The following is a 17536-nucleotide window of genomic DNA, read 5'->3' on the forward strand; positions in this document are numbered from 1 at the left end:
TACAATAAAAAAATGAGATTACAGGTAATGTGGGGTGGTTACGGATAATCTGGGGTGGTTACGGGCAACCTGCGGTGGTTACGGGCAACCTGCGGTGGTTACGGGCAACGTGGGGTGGTAACGGGCAACGTGGGGTGGTTACGGATAAACTGAAGTGCTTATAGGTAATCTGGGATGGGAACCTGTAACGTGCGGTGAACGGGGGCAACGTGCGGTGGTCGGAGGCAACGTGCGGTGGTCGGAGGCAACGTGCGGTGGTCGGGCTCAACGTGCGGTGGTCGGAGGCAACGTGCGGTGGTCGGGGGCAACGTGCGCTGGTCAGGGGCAACGTGCGCTGGTCGGGGGCAACGTGCGCTGGTCGGGGGCAACGTGCGGTGGTCGGGGGCAACGTGCGGTGGTTAGAGGCAATCTGGGGGGAATTACATGTGATTAGGGGCAACATGGGGTGGTTACAGACAATCTGCGGTGGTTACGGGCAACATGGGGTGGTTACAGACAATCTGGGGTGGTTACGGATAAACGGAAGTGCTTATAGGTAATCAGGGGTGGGTACATGTAATTTTGGGTGGTTACGGCAATCTGGAGGGGGTCACTGGCAACGTGTGTGAGTTAGAGGCAACGTGGGTGGTTAGAGGCAATCTGGTGGGAATTACATGTGATTAGGGGCAACCTGGGGGGGGTTACAGACAATCTGCGGTGGTTACGGGCAACATGGGGTGGTTACAGACAATCTGTGGTGGTTACGGGCAACCTGGGGGGGTTACAGACATTCTGTGGTGGTTACGGGCAACCTGGGGGGGTTACAGACAATCTGGGGTGGTTACGGGCAACATGGGGTGGTTACAGACAATCTGCGGTGGTTATGGGCAACATGGGGTGGTTACAGACAATCTGGGGTGGTGCTTATAGGTAATCAGGGGTGGGTACATGTAATTTTGGGTGGTTACGGGAATCTGGTGTGGTTACGGGCAATCTGGAGGGGGTCACTGGCAACGTGTGTGAGTTAGAGGCAACGTGCAGTGGTTACGTGCAATATGGGGGGGTTACGGGCAATCGGGGCTGATTACGGACCATCTGGAGGGGCTCACTGGCAATTTGGGGTGGTTACAGGCAACGTGCGGTGGTTATGGGCAACGTGCGGTGGTTATGGGCAATGTGTGGTGGTTATGGGCAACGTGCGGTGGTTATGGGCAACGTGCGGTGGTTATGGGCAACGTGCGGTGGTTATGGGCAACGTGCGGTGGTTAGTGGCAACGTGCGGTGGTTATGGGCAACGTGCGGTGGTTATGGGCAGCGTGCGGTGGTTATGGGCAACGTGTGGTGGTTAGTGGCAACGTGCGGTGGTTAGTGGCAATGTGCGGTGGTTATGGGCAATGTGCGGTGATTACGTGCAATCTGGGGCGGATATGGGCAACCTGCGGTGGTTACGGGTACTTTGGGGGGGCTAGGGGTAATCTGGGAGTAAAGTGCAATTATTACTATAATAAAAAGTGTGTGTTTTATTTTTTTGTATGTTTTTCACTTTTTGTACTTTATACATTAATTATCACTGTATTACTATGATTACTGTGATATTTTCTATCACAGTAATCATAGTTCAGTGACAGAGACCAAATTGGTCTCTGTCACTTTAAATTTTCTGAGATAACTGATTCTGGAGCGCATGCGCACTTCAGAATCAGCCTGGACGTCGAGGAGGACGGAGCTCCGTGGATCAGGTAACGTATGTGGGGAAGGGGGGGGTGACTGGGGGACGGGGGTGACTGGGGGGGTGGGGGGCGACTTGGGGGGGGGCACGGTGACACTTTTTATCCCCTGTCACCAATGATTTATGGTGACAGGGGATAAAAAGTGCTGATCAGCACTGGGAACAGGCGATCGGCGGTATATAGTATATACCGCCGATCGCCTGCTCCGGGACCACACGGGGGGTCCCCGATCACTGCCCCATGCTCTCTGCTACCTCCGGTGGCGGAGAGCATGGGGCTTTGATCACTAATTAATTTCCATCCCTGCGAACAAACATCGTTTGTTCGCAGGGATGGGGGCGGCCATCTTGGATCTGATGGCCGCCCGGGTAGGGTGATCGGGGGGGCTGATCTGGGGTCTGAGGGGACATTTTTCATCTCCCCCCACCGTGGATTCACGGTGGGGGGAGATGAAAGCTATAGGCGCCACCGGTAATGCCCGGTACCGGCGGATCGCCGCTAAAACGGTAGTAGCGGCGATCCGCCGGTATCGGAGGACAAGGGGAGGGGGCCGGGGGACACAGACTGAGTGGCGGTGGGGGGAGGCAGCGTTCTGCAGCCTCCCCCCGCCGCCCGATCGGCGGGGGACACTGAATCTCCCCATAGACGCTGCGGTCGCATTGACCGCGGCGTTTATGGGGTTAACTGCCCGGGGGGGGAGCGCGGCCCCCCTCCGGGCAGTGGCAGCAGGAGGATGCTGTGTGACACAGCCTCCTCCTGCTGCCCGATCTCACCTAGGGACAGAGGGGGGAGGCAGGGAAAGCATGAAGTCCAGGGACGTCATGATGCATTCTGCCACTGCTTTTCATGACGTCCCTGGACGTCATATTGGGGGAAGGGGTTAAATCTTAAATTGAATATTTCAGTTGCTGTTCAGGATTCAAACTTCTAAGATAGTTAGATAGCTGTTAGGACAAAGAGAAACATGATACCTTTCCTTTATCTGTCTGTGCTTCCATAATGTAGAAAAATGTTTTTATTTTTCAGTGCAAAGAGTCAAAGGTGCATTTTTAAGCCCCTGAAATTCTGAGGGCTGTGGTGCCGCCTCATTCAATCTTCTATCCCTGCATGATTGTCAGTCAGTTGGAAGATAAGCCCTGGATTACATTCAAGCATTTTAAGGGATGGAAGGGGGAGCTAGAAAGGGATAAAGTTTGCAGAAGATCAGCATACAGTTCAGCAGTTTAGGAACGCCTCTAACTCTTTTTGCTGAAGAATAGAATAATTTTTCTATTTTCTGCAAACACAGACATATGTGTAAGGTACCATGTGCCCCCTTGCTTTAAAGGGGTATTCTCAGCTATCGAGAATTCAGCTCAGCAATGCTGTGTCCTCTTTCACTTCCTGTTTCACATGATGCAGCATTGCTGAGCTGAATCAAATGAATTGCTATGTCTGAAGTTGTAAATGTCTCCTGAAACAATTCAAGCCCTAGAGACTTGAAAAAGTACATAGTTCCTGCTGCTGAGGATGCCGTTTACGGTGCAATGTCACAGCAGAGCCACCAGAGAGCGGTTGTGGGGAACCCAGGCATCAGGCTGTCTACACTACAGGGACACAAAGGGTCCATACTAGGGATGAGCAAACTTTTGAAAAGTTTGGTTCGGTTCGATCCGGCGAACTTTCGTGAAGTTCGGATTCGTATGAACCAAACCTAAAACGAACCTTACTAATAGTGATGAGCGAATAGTGAAATATTTGAATATTCAATATCCGTATGCATATCTCCTGATATTTGAATATTCGAGGGAATATTCTATCCCATTAAAGTCTATGGGAACAAGTATTCGATTATTGAAAAACATCTATTGGACCACTTGAAGTTCTCCAAGTTAGTGATGAGTGAATACTGTTTGATCGAATAGATATTCGATTGAATAGTAAGATATTCGAATATTCGATATTCGTACGAATATCCCGCAAATATTCGATAAATATTCGATATGCGTTCAAATCCACCAGCTTCCGGTTTTACCCTCCAAATGGTCAAATAGATGTTTTTCACTAATCGAATACTTGTTCCCATAGACTTTAGTGGGATAGAATATTCGAATATTCGAATATCTCACTATTCGCTTATCACTACTCCAAGTCCACAATGACACCTCAGGAAATGATGCCAACACCACTGGAAAGCAACTGGGACAGCAGGGGAAGCATCTGACACCCCAAAATAGCTGGTAATAAAGTCACAAGTCGATGTTATACAGGTGAATTACCTGGTTACTAGAGATGAGCGAATAGTGAAATATTCGATTCGATTGCATTAGATTCACATATCTCTTGATATTCGACTATTCGAACGAATATCGAATACCATTATAGTCTGTGGGAGAAAAATCCTTTAGACCTGGAAATCAATATTCGACGAATTGGAGGTCACCAAGTGAAACCTCAGGAAATGATGCCAACACCCATGGATGGATATGGGACAGCAGAGGAAGCATGTATGGATGCCTCTGAGGCTGCCTACTCGCACCATTACGCCAAATTCTGGGCAACAGCATGGCAGTGATCACACAGTGAACCATTAAAACAGAGGTAGCATATAAACCATCCCAAAATTGGTGACAGCAAGCAAGGTTACTGTGTGTTTCCATTCAGTGACAGCAAACAAGGCTACTGGGTGTTTCCATTCATAGACAGTAAACAAGAGTACTGGGTGTTTCCATTCATTTCAGCAAACAAGGACACTGGGTGTTTCCATTCATTGACACCAATCAAGGTTACTGGGTGTTTCCATTCAATGACAGCAAACAAGGTCGCTGGGTGTTTCCACTCAGTGACAGCAAACAATGTTACTGAGTGTTTGCATTCAGTGACAGCAAACAAGATCACTGGGTGTTTCCATTCATTGACAGCAAACAAGAGTACTGGGTGTTTCCATTCATTGACAGCAAACAAGGTTACTGGGTGTTTCCATTCAGTGACAGCAAACAAGGTTGCTGGGTGTTTCCACTCAGTGACAGCAAACAAGGTTACTGGGTGTTTGCATTCAGCAACAACAAACAAGGCTACTGGGTATTTACATTCATTGACAGTAAACAAGGTTACTGGGTGTTTACATTCAGTGATAGCAAACAAGGCTACGGGGTGTTTTCAATCAGTGACAGCAAACAAGCTTACTGGGTGTTTGCATTTAGTGACAGCAAACAAGGACACTGGGTGTTTCCATTAAATGACAGCAAGCAAGGCTACTGGGTGTTTCCATTTATTGACAGCAAACAAGAGTACTGGGTGTTTTCATTTATTGACAGCAAACAAGGTTACTGGGTGTTTCCATTTAAATATGTAGTAGCAAATCTACAAGGTGTAGTGCAAGCACTCTGCTGACCAAGTGCTTTGTGCTGCTGATACGTGCTAGACTGCTAGATCTAAAAAAAAGAGTAGTATGTGTGTTCATCCAGTGCTACGTGCTGCTACGTCATACATAAATACACAGGGTGGTACAAGCAGGCTGCTGTGCTACAATAAGGCATTCTGTTTACCAAGTGCTACCTGCTTGACCAGCTGTACCTATAAAATATTCATACACCCTTTAATAACCAGGTAATTCACCTGTATAACATCGACTTGTGACTTTATTACCAGCGATTTTGTGATGTCAGATGCTTCCCCTGTTGTCCCAGTTGCATTCCAGTGGTGTTGGCATCATTTCCTGAGGTGTCATTGTGGATTTTGAGACCTCCAAGTGGTCGAATAGATGTTTTTCAATAATCGAATACTTGTTCCCATAGACTTTAATGGGATTGAATATTCGATCAAGTATTCAAATTTTAGGAGATATGCGTACGCATATCGAATATTCCAGATTCGTTTAGAACTTTCTCAAAACTTTTTGTGAAGTTCGTAACGAATCTGGTTCGTTACGGTTCGGTTCGCTCATCCCTAGTCCATACCACAAAAGTAATATATTTTGCTAATGCAAAGAATTAACAGCTTAACAGCCTCAGTAGTTTGGTACATGAACTGCAGCTTACAAGTCAACTTTTATGATATCAGACGTAGAAAATGGAAAGAAAATTCTAATTGTCAATTACTAAGATTTTTCTGTTTTGCCATCAGTTTCTCTCTTGAGTTCATGTTGGGTCTGAATACAATAATGAAACATTTTGGAAAGAACATGCAAATAACCAGACTCCAGGTTGATGATTGGATAGCAAAGATCTCCATGGCCACCATATACTTTCCTCGGGAACTGAGGGAAGCGGGAATGTAGGACACCCAGACACTCAGGAAGGCCAGCATGCTGAAGGTGATGAACTTGGCCTCATTGAAGCGGTCTGGAAGTCTCCTGGCCAAGAAAGCCACAATGAAGCTAATAGAGGCCAGAAGACCAAGGTAGCCAAGCATAGACCAAAAAGCCAAAGGTGACCCTTCATTACACTGAATAATCAGTACTCCCGAATTGCTTTCTGATTTATATTCTAGGAAGGGAGGAGAGAATGTCAGCCACATAATACAAAGAAAGATCTGAATGAAGATACATGAGTTGACTATGAAATATGATACCCGTGGTCTAGTCAAATGTCTTAGTTGACTACCAGGTCTTGTGGCTTTAAAAGCTATGACTACCATTATGGTTTTGGCCAAGATACAGGAGACACAAAGTGCAAAAACAATACCAAAAGTCACTTGTCTTAAAAGACACATCTCATACTGGGGATAACCAATAAAGACTAAAGAGCAGAGAAAACAGAGTGATAATGACACCAGCAGAAGACAACTTAAGGAGTAGTTATTGGCTCGAACAATCGGGGTTGTCCTGTAGCGAATAAAAATAGCAAAGATTCCCACAGGAATCAATGATGAGGAAATGCCAGTAGCCATTAATGTGGTGCCTAGTTTGTCTTCATTCGAAAGGAATTCTTGGGTCTTTGGAACACAATGATCTTGGGCTGGATTTGTCCACATATCCCACGGGCATTTTGTACATTGTAGTGAATCTAAAAGAAAAGTTTGGATTTAAAACAGTGAACAATGTGGTGTTTCTCAATGAAGAACCTAATAATGAATCAACAAAACCTAATAGAGAATCAATCATATTATGAATTAGATATTTTTGGTTCCTACCTGTGTGGTTGGCTATCTCTCCAGAAGAACATGGGATGCATTGGACACAACATAAAGGTTGGCCTTCTATGGCTGCCTTCCTAAAGCCTGGTGGACAACTGGGGCTACAAACCGAAACAGGTACCTGGGAAGGAATTTTGAGGGAAAATATTTTCAGAAAATCTGCAGGAGATAGGTTAAGGAAGGAAAATCATAGGGCCAAACTGCTAACCCTACAATATTGCTTTCCTCACACTATTCCAGATCCCATATAGATTGTGTCAAAATCTGCCCTGTACACATAAAACACACCAACATAGATAATGACTATTCATGGAGAGGATGAAAACAGCCATTACATCTCTTTGAAAAAACATTGAAGGCGTTATGATCCAGAGGGTGCAAATGGGACATCCCCAAAATAGTGTCAGTTCATAACTAGAGATGAGCGAACCAGGTTCGGGTTCGAGTCGATCCGAACCCGAACAATCGGTATTTGATTAGCTGGGGCTGCTGAACTTGGATAAAGCTCTAAGGTTGTCTGGAAAACATAGATACAGTCAATGACTATATCCATGTTTTCCACATAGCCTTAGGGCTTTATCCAAGTTCAGCAGCCACCGCTAATCAAATGCCGAAAGTTTGGGTTTGGATCGACTCGAGCATGCTTGAGGTTCGCTCATCTCTATTCATAACGCTATTTAAAAGCGTTGTTCAGAATAACACTTCATTTGCACTTCAAGTGCTCAACAGTTGTAAAGTGTGATTGAACTCACCCCATGATGTCCAGTTCCCCACTGTATGAGGCTGTTGTTAATAGTGAAAATGTTTCCAGTGGTTATACTGGTATCATAGCTGCCCACTTTGACTTGTTGGAGTTTTCCTTCAGGGCTCAGCTGCCAATTCACTATATCGTACACAGCAGGTGGATCTCCGTTCTCATCAAAAAAGAGTTGTCTACCATCAGGCATGTTCAGACATAACTTTGTCATGTAGTACAGCAACTGTAAAGAAAAGGTACAAGTTAGCATTAAACAATGCTAACAAAAAGCACCTATACACAAGCTGTATGTGGAACTGCAACAGAGCTGCTTTAACTATCTCTTAAGGGGCTACATATCAGGGTGGTTTGGTGGTGGTGCATGTAATCTTCTACAGAGAGAGATATCATGGCCAGAGACATAGAATAGCCCCTATCTTAAAGCTGAACTGTCAGCAGAAAAACAAAAGTATTAAATATTTTTTGATTGACAAAAAATAAACGGTATACCAGGCTTCACTGCTATTCAATACTTTCCCTGTGATATTCTTCTTAGATCAGACATGTTAGATCAAAGCATGTTACAACATGTGAGAAATAACACGTGTGTATGACAAATTTTATACAACAGCCATGGTGGTGAGAGCATTTTGAAAGTTCTTTCACTGAGCCTATACTAACCTGCCAAGGCGTAAAGTTCTCAATATTAGCACATATTCTATTGGCGAATGGTCCATCTCCCTTCTTGCATGTACCCAAATCGCTCAGAGCTTTTGCTACCGCATAAACTGCTAGATACACATTGTATGTAGCCCGTAGACTAGAGACATCATTGAAATTGCTCTGGACGCTCATAAGACTTTCTTGGCCGGTACATTCTTTTATCGTTGAGTTTGATGGGACTTCAGGGGATGTCCGGTCTTTAAATTTGCAGCCAAAAACTTGTTCCCAGAATATTTTAATGTATTGGTTTCCCACAACCATGGATGGATTAATCTTGTTGAGGAAATCTCCAAATCCTGGCATGCGTCCACCAGGGAGGGCAAAACCAATCGTTCCAAAAAGGAGTCTGGAATATTTGTTCAATGACCAGAAAGATGAGGCAGCCCAAGACTCACTGGTAATCCATACTTTGCCTGTGACGTTCTGCCTCAACATCTCATCTAGTACAAAGGTTAAGTCTACGTCAGTAGAGAAAATGACCACTGCGGTGGCCGTTGAGTCTTTAACCACCTGAGCAATATGTGGGGCATTCCGATCTTGCCGACTGGAGATTATGGTCTCTGTGAAAGCCACACAAGCTCCAGCATTTAGTATATCCCTCTTGACTATTTGGATACCTTGCTGCCCATAAGCATTATCAATGGCCAGTAGACCAATCCAGGTCCAACCAAAGTGCAACACCAGCTGTGCTAGACCCCGAGACTGGAAGGCATCACTGGGGACTGTTCTAAAGAATGATGGGAATTGGATACGGTTACTGAGGAGAGAACTTGTGGCAAAGTGACTAATCTGTTGGAAAATTGAAGAATATTGTTGAGTAAGAACTATGATTCAGAAATGCTAATATCTTCCATTTTGTTTAGAATTTATTTCACTTCAAATTTCACCCCCACCCCCAAAATATGATTTTTTTTTCTAAATGGTGAACACACTCAAGTTGGTGATATTTGGAGGAGGGGGCTAGCGGCATGACGTAGTAGCCGCGCACGTTCTGCTTCTCCTCCCGACCCCATGCTGCCGTAGGAAGCCAAGGCCGATGCCTGACCTGAGGACTGGGAGCCAGGCTATGATGGACCAGCGAGAGGGGGCCCAGCGCGGGGAAATGGCGTGCCAATGTGGCGGAGAGTGCGGTGGCGACCAGGTGTGGTGGAGGTCCGGTGCTGGTGACCGGTGGCTGTGGGCCTATCCGGGAGTGCGGAGGTGGAGATGCGCCTCCTGGCAACGCAATTCTGGCGGAGGACACGTGTCTCGCTCCGGATTGGAGGGGAAGGCAGTGTCGGGCTTAAAGGCCAGCCCTCTGCAGCCTTGGAACAGCCGAGACAGTGTGAGGTGGCTGGTGAGCACCACGAGGGACGCCAAGGGAAAACTGACTCGCGGACGGTTCCCCTGAGCCCCAGTGTTACTAGTAAGAGCTACTAATAAGTATGAACCTGAGTCTGCATGGCCTAAGCTCCATTAGAACTGGAAAGGAGTGAGTCAAAAATTAGAACCCTGTTTCGTAAATTGCCAACAATATCTTATTTGAACAAAATAGAAAATAACTTACTAGAAGGCAAACTTGCTAAAATGGCAATCTATTCTATGCATGACCCCGTGGTTTACTGTTCTTTCTTATCTATTTTTTTTTCCAAGCTCAAACGTGTGTGGACTCTCGGGGTCACAGAACGCTGTCACAGGAGAAGAATAAAGGGCTGTGCTGAACAGAAATTGGGTTTCATCTATCAGCCTGCAGATGTGTGACTATAATTTGCCTTACACCTATCAGCCGGTGGATGTGTGTTTGTAATCTGCCTTTCACTCATCAGCCTGTGGATGTGTGATTATAATTTGCCTTACACATATCAGCCTGTGGAAGTGGGACTATTACACGCTTTACATATATCAGTTTGCTGTAGTGCCTACAATTTGTCTTATATTTATGAGTCTGTGGATGCGTGACTGTAACTTGCCTTACGTATATCAGCTTGTAGATGTGTGACTATAATTTGCCTTATATATAGCACCCGGTGGTCAGGTGATCAATATCAGCCTGCGTATGTGTGATTATAATTTGCCTCACGTACATCAACTTGTGGATGTGTGACTACAACCCGCCTTGAATATATCAGCCTGTGGATGTGTAATTACAACTCGCTCTACACATAGACCCCGGCCGACGCGTGACTAATAGCGGCCTGTAGATGTGTGACTATAGTTTGCCCTACATGTATCAGCTTGTGGATGTGCGATTATAACTTGCCCTACATATATCAGCCTGTGGAGTTGCAGCAATGCGACCATAATTTGCTTTACATATGCCAGTTTGTGGATGTGTGGTTATAATTTGCCTTACATATATAAGTTCATGGGTGTCTCCTTGTATACATCGATTTGTGAATGTGTGATTACAACTGGGTCTATATATAATGCATCCTGCATTTATTAGTCCGTGAATGGGCGACTATAATTTGCTCTGTATATATGCATGCTGGTATTTGTGGGGTAGGACCTAGACTCTCTCCTTGTTTCATTTTGATTATCTGCAACACTGCTGGCCAAGTGTGGTATTTGCTTGGTTGAAAGTAAGGTTACGAGCCGTGTCAAACAAAAGTATCTCAGGTCGCCCGGTGTGGGGGGTCTCCGGGGCATGGACAGGGCCTCCGTCGGGGGACCCTCTTCGTGTCCGGGGCCGGTGTCACCGGTAGATGAAGAGGGGGGCAGATTGGGAGGTGGAGCTCAGTCGCCGCCCGCGGTTGGGCTGGAGGAGATCATGGCGGAGATCATGAAATGTAATAATACGGTGGCAGGACTTGTTACCCAATTGGGGTCTGTTTCTACTGATATCTCCCTTATCAGGCAGGATACGCAGGTGGTGAGGGACAGAGTTACGGTGATAGAGGGGAAACTCCCGGAATTGGAAAATAAATTAGAGGCAGCAACGCTGGATATTAAAGAGCTTAGGAAGGAGAATGGCTTTGTTAAGGCTAGACTAGTAGATATGGAAGACCATAGTCGACGGTGTAATATACATTTGGTGGGATTCCTGGATGGGTTAGAGGGTAATAACCCAGTGCAGTTCTGCAAGGAATGGATTACCGAGACGGTTGGAGAACAGGTCTTGTCGCCCTTGTTTGGTTTGGAACGAGCGCACCGGGTGCCATTTAAAGCTCCCCCTCCGGGCAGCGCTCCAAGAACCCTAATAATTAAGGTACTGTGCTCCAATGATAGGGATAATATACTTAGAAAGGCGAGGGAACTAGGTGATCTAAGTTATAATGGCAATAGAGTATCTCTGTTTCCAGATTACTCCAGGGAAACCCAGCTGAAATGTGGCTCCTTCAGGGAGGTAAAAAAGAGACTTGCTAAAGCAGGTGTATCATTCTCAATCCTATTTCCAACGAGGTTGGAAGGAAGGAATAGGGGTGGGTTCGAGAGCAGCAGGGTGGGGGGGAACTTTCTTTTTTATGCATTTGCCTTCTTCTCTTTGCTTCCTCTTTATGTATGACTTCACTTTCCCCATCCCTTTCCCCAGACACAATGGCATTGGATGACTAGGATAATGGTATGGAATGTCCGTGGGATGGCGGACCGAGGAAAGAGAAGCGCTACTGTAGATATTATCAATAGGCACCTTCCTGCGATTGTAGGGTTAATAGAGACACATGCAGACGGTAGTAGCATAGATAAGATGAAGAAGCACTGGGTGGTTCAGGAATTTCATTCTACCCTCTCCACATACTCGGCAGGGGTCTCTGTTTATATTCACAGGAAAGTAAAATTCCAGGCTATCGAGGTGTGTACGGATGAACGAGGTGTATTTGTGTTCTTGTATGGGGTGCTGGATGGGAAGAAGGTAGTGTTAGCTTTCATTTATATCTCTCCCCCGTTTAAGACGGATAGTCTGTCTAAGCTCTTAGAATTTATTAGATATAAAGTATACGAGCATGTGTATCTTCTTGGGGACTTTAACCCTTTAAGAACCGTGCTAACTTTAGTTTTTGCGTTTTCGTTTTTTCCTCAATGTGCTTAAAAGGCCATAGCACTTGCATTTTACACCCACAGACCCACATGAGCCCTTATTTTTTGCATCACTAATTGTACTTCGCAATGACAGGCTGAATTTTTCCATAAAATATGCTGCAAAACCAAAAAAAAATTATATGCACAGTGAAATTGAAAAAAAAAACGCAATTATTTTTCTTTGGGGGGGCTTCATTTTTACGCCGTGTGTCCTATGGAAAAACTTAGTTGTTATATATGTTCCTCAAGTCATTACGATTAAAACAATATCTAACATGTATAACTTTTATTGTATCTGATGGCCTGTAAAAAATTAAAACCATTGTTAACAAATATACGTTCCTTAAAATCGCTCTATTCCCAGGCTTATAACGCTTTTATCCTTTGGCCTATGGGGCTGAGTGAGGTGTCATTTTTTGCGCCATGATGTTTACTTTCTATCGGTACCTTGATTGCGCATATGCGACTTTTTGATCGCTTTTTATTACAATTTTTCTGGATTTGATGCAACCGAAAATGCGCAATTTTGCACTTTGGTATTTTTTGGCGCTTACGCCATTTACCGTGCGAGATCAGTAATGTGATTAATTAATAGTTCGGGCGATTACGCACGCGGCGATATCAAACATGTTTGTTTATTTATTTATTTATTTATTTTTATTTGTAAAATGGGAAAAGGGGGGTGATTCAGACTTTTATTAGGGGAGGGGATTTTTTTATTAATAAAAACACTTTTTTTTACTTTCACTTACAGTAATATGAAGCCCCCTGGGGGACTTCTATATACACAGAACTGATCTCCCATTGAGATCAATCCTGTGTATATAATAGAGCAATGATCCATCAGATCATGGCTCTATTATAATGGTCTGCTGCAGACCATCTAAATAGATTGCCGAGCCGGGAACAGCGTCTGAGCGACGCTGAGCCCCGGCCGGCTCAGTACAACGGATCTCCCCGCCGCGATCGCATCGGGGGGGGGGGAGATCCCCCACTAGACACCAGGGAGAGGGGCCACATTCACTATTCAAATGCAGCTGTCAGCTTTGACAGCGGCATTTGAATGGTTAATTAGCCGGCCGCGGCGATCGGCCACGCCGGCTAATACACGTGGTCCCTGGCTGCACTTAGCAACCGGGGACCGCGCGCTGCAGAGAGGGCTCACGGCGGGAGCCCTCTCTGTTTACTCTTAACGGCCGCATGACGGGTATACCCGTCATGCGTCGTTAAGAGGTTAACTGTGTCATGGACCCTACGATGGATAGGGGGAAGAAAGATGGTAGTAGCGGGACTGGGTTGGTCGCCCCTCCGGGAGTTCTGTGGGGAGATGGGGTAGCTGGACGCCTGGCGGGTGTTTCATCCTGATAGGAAAGAATTCTCATGCTTCAGTACGTCTTACCACGCAGCATCTTGGATTGATCTCTTGCTATGCAATGAGTCTGCCGTGCGTACAATAAAAAAAGTGAAATATGAGCCTAAGATGGTGTCCGACCATGCCCCTCTTATGGTAGAGCTTGGGTGGGGGTGTCCCCCTAAGCCCCCCATAAGCATGAAGATCAATCCCTATTGGCTGGCTATAATTAAAAACAGAGAAGTAATTAAGCAAGAAATAAGTAGCTTTTGGCTATCTAACAGAGGAACCGCCTGCCCGTTAGTAGTTTGGGATGCCTTTAAGGCCTTCCTGAGAGGGGTCATCTTTAAACAGATTAGGATTTGCAAAAGGGCATTCAGAGAAGAGGAAGAGAGTATAAGGGGGGATGTGGCTACAGCTACCCAGGAGTATAGTAGCTTAGGGACAATAGTGGCCTGGGAGAACCTGAAGTCAGCGCAGGGACGGTACGAAAATTTTATGGATGCAAAATCCCAACATTGTGCATTTTTCCAGGGCTATAATAGATTCCTAGCAGGAGGCAAATCCAATAAGTTCTTGAGTAAAATTCTGAAAAATCAGCAAGATGGCCAGGATATCTGCGGTGTTAGAGACCAGAGGGGGCGGGTGGTTAGAAGTGAAGAGGGGATGGAGCAATTGATTGTTGATTTCTTTTTTAAAATGTACTCTGCGGAGAAGAGGGTGAGTAGTAAGGAGGTAGAGGAATTTTTTTGGTAGAATCCCCCTTCCGGTGTTACTTGAATCGGAACAGATGGATTTGAACTGTGATATTACACTGACAGAGTTACAGGAAGCATTAGATTCCTTCTCTGGGAACACATCCCCGGGAGCAGACGGACTGCCATTCCAGATATATAGGGACTTTAATAGCGAAATTCTTCCCACACGGCTGGAAACTTTTAATGAATCCGGGGCAAGGGGGGCATTGCCTGCATCCATGGGGATGGCTCATATAGTACTCATTAAAAAAAAAGGGCAAAGACCCTACGGAGGTGGGGTCGTACAGACCCATATCATTGTTAAACACTGATGTAAACACTGTATGCGAAAGTGCTGGCCCATAGGCTAGGGAAAGTGATCTCCTCCCTGATAGGGGATGATCAGGGGGGCTTTATGCCCGGGCGAACAGTGTTTGATAACATCCTTAAAGTTTTTGCAAATATCCAGGCAGGTGAGGGGTGGTCCCGCTCCATCCTGTCCCTAGATGCCACCAAGGTGTTTCGACAGGGTGGAGTGGGACTACCTGTGGGTGGTTCTCACCCGAATGGGGTCGGGGGACCAATTTATTAGCTATGTCAAGCTGCTCTATATGGGCCCAGAAGCAAGAGTAATCATAAATGAAGTGCCATCCGGAGCATTTGCTCTCTCTAGGGGTACGCGGCAGGGGTGCCCTTTATCCCCCTTGCTATATGCCTTATATGTTGAACCTCTAGCAGTGTGGGTGAGGCAGTGCTTGGAGTTTGATGGGTTTGGTGTGCGGGGCGGTCTGGATTCTTCTCTATGCAGATGATATTCTAATCTTTATGAAAGAGGCAGGGAAGGATCTACCAATAGTTATGAGGGCTTTGGAGGAATTTGGAATGGTCTCCGGTTTAGAGATCAACTGGGGAAAGTCCTGTCTGCTACCCGTGGGAGAGGAGGAGGTGGAAGGAGAGTTATGGGATCTGAAGGTCTTGTGCCGACATGACGCTCTCGAATATTTGGGGGTGAAAATAACTTTGGATGGGGGGAGATATAGTGAGAGCAATCTGAACCCATATCTGAAAGCACTGGAGAAAAGGGTGGAGGTATGGAAAAAGTTGCCGATCAGTATGGCTGACAGGCTAGCAATTATAAAGTTGGTGGTCCTACCGCAATTACTGTTCTACTTTAATGCCTCACCAATTTGGATAAGTAATACATGAATGAGAAAGGTAGAGATTTTGCTGGGAAGCCTAATTTGGGGCAGAAAGCGAGTAAGGCTGAAATATAATGTGTTAGCTTTGCGTAAAGAAGATGGGGGTTATAATATGCCTAATCTAAGAATGTATTTTCTAGCAAGTAAACTTAATTTTATAGCCAGTTGGCGTAGTTGCAATTATTGTAAATATATTAACACTTGTCACAATACAGGGGACTTTTTTGAGTTGCTTGAATCGGGGCGGTTAGCCTCCACAAAGCTTAACACAATCACATATACAGTATGTTGTATAAAGCATGGCAGTTTACTAAGTCACTTTGTGAAATAAAGGGTAATTTGGAATGCACTCCTCTGTGGGGGAATGTAGAACTAGGAGAATTTCAAAAAATTATTAATAAACAAATATGGATCAAAAATGGGATCACAAGGGTGGGTCAGATTTTTGAGTCATGGACTATTATTAATTTTCAGGATCTCTGTGTGAAGGATGGGTATGATAGTAAACATTTTTTTTTATTATTTGCAGATTAAGCACGCATATGACCACACTCTGTGTAAAGATTTGTTCACTAAAAGTACGCATAGGATCTTCCAGATTGTATTTGGACTGGGAAGAGTTAAAAAGGGTCTTTTGCTAATCTATAGAAGTATTACTGCTAGCAAAGTTCTTAGTAAAGGGCTGGGTAAAATCCATGGGCCAGCAAGATCGGCCCTCTGTCAGAGGATAGTTGGGACTCCATAGTCAGTAACGCTGCCTCATTGTGTGAGGCGCATAAGTTGATACAATATAGGATTATTCGGATGACCTACGCTTCCCCTTATATCCTCCAGAGGATGGGGAGGTGAAGGTCATCGGACTGTCCAAGGTGTACCCAATCTGGTGCAGATATAATCCACATTTTTTTGGTCCTGCAGAGTCATCCAGCCGTTCTGGAGAGAGGTGTGGAAGGACCTTGAAGTCAAAACGAAAAGTGACATTCCGTATATCTGCCAGCAGTAGCAATTCTGGGGGACACTACGGGCATAGAGTAGCGCTAAAATGATAAGTAGATGTCTCTTTTATGCACGTCTGACGATATTGTCTCACTGGCTTGCACCAAGGGCCCCTACATTAACAGAATGGCGTAACAAAGTTGGGAAAACCTTATGGTTTCCTCGTAAAAAGAAAGGTGAAGCAAAATTTAAGGCGGTATGGGGAACATTGCTCGACTAGTAAGTCAGACAAGAATGGTATATCACTCTAGTTGCTTCCTTGTATCTTCTTTTTTTAATTTTTCTCTTACCCTTACCTGCTGCTCTCGAAGGGGATGGGGGGGAAGGGGATGGGGGGAAGGGGATGGGGGGAAGGGGATGGGGGGGGGGATTAATGATCTGGTCTGGTATGTCCATTTGCAATAATAGGAACACTGGTCAACTGATGTAGGCTATTTTGTCCTCCTCTTTATGTATGGATGGGATTTTTCCGTGAGCTGGTGGATCTTACGGACCGATTGACATGGGGCATTAGTACAGTTGATTGATGTATAGAGTAGGTGGAGCTGTGGCCTAATTAGGCCAGAGCTATGCTGACATTATGTCTTGTAAAGAGGGCAATACTTTACATTTTATACCATATGTGTTATTTGCTTTCCCTAATCTTGGAATGGGGGAATGTATTGTATTTAAGATTGTATATTTAATAAAAACTTAAAAAAAAAAAAAAAAATTGATGATATTTGATTCATTATATATGGAAGGTGTGAAATATATTTTAGCTGAGACTAAATAAGTTATTCATTAATTCATATTCTTAAATGTCAAAATTATAGACAAAAACAGTATATAGAGTATAACTAAAGTAAAAACACACTGAGATATAATGTTAAATGATTGCATTGAGCAGATTGAGTAAAACTCCACAGTGCAGGGAGAAGAATAAGCGAACCATTGTTTTTTAACAGTATGTGTATCTCTTTTTAGCAGGA

General features: G+C 45.0%; 1 protein-coding gene across 1 annotated transcript; it reads right to left on the reverse strand.

Moving 5' to 3' along the window:
- Positions 1-5780: 5780 nt before the first annotated feature.
- On the reverse strand, positions 5781-9725 carry LOC138784677 (extracellular calcium-sensing receptor-like). Its single transcript, XM_069960334.1, has 5 exons — positions 9714-9725; positions 8242-9072; positions 7577-7804; positions 6822-6945; positions 5781-6694 (listed from the first exon to the last, which is right to left on the reverse strand). Exons 1-5 carry the CDS (start codon positions 9723-9725, stop codon positions 5781-5783), a joined length of 2109 nt encoding a protein of 702 aa, XP_069816435.1.
- Between the last annotated feature and the right edge of the window lie 7811 nt (positions 9726-17536).

This window comes from Dendropsophus ebraccatus, chromosome 1 (genome assembly GCF_027789765.1).
Source record: "Dendropsophus ebraccatus isolate aDenEbr1 chromosome 1, aDenEbr1.pat, whole genome shotgun sequence".
Taxonomy (NCBI): Eukaryota; Metazoa; Chordata; class Amphibia; order Anura; family Hylidae; genus Dendropsophus; species Dendropsophus ebraccatus.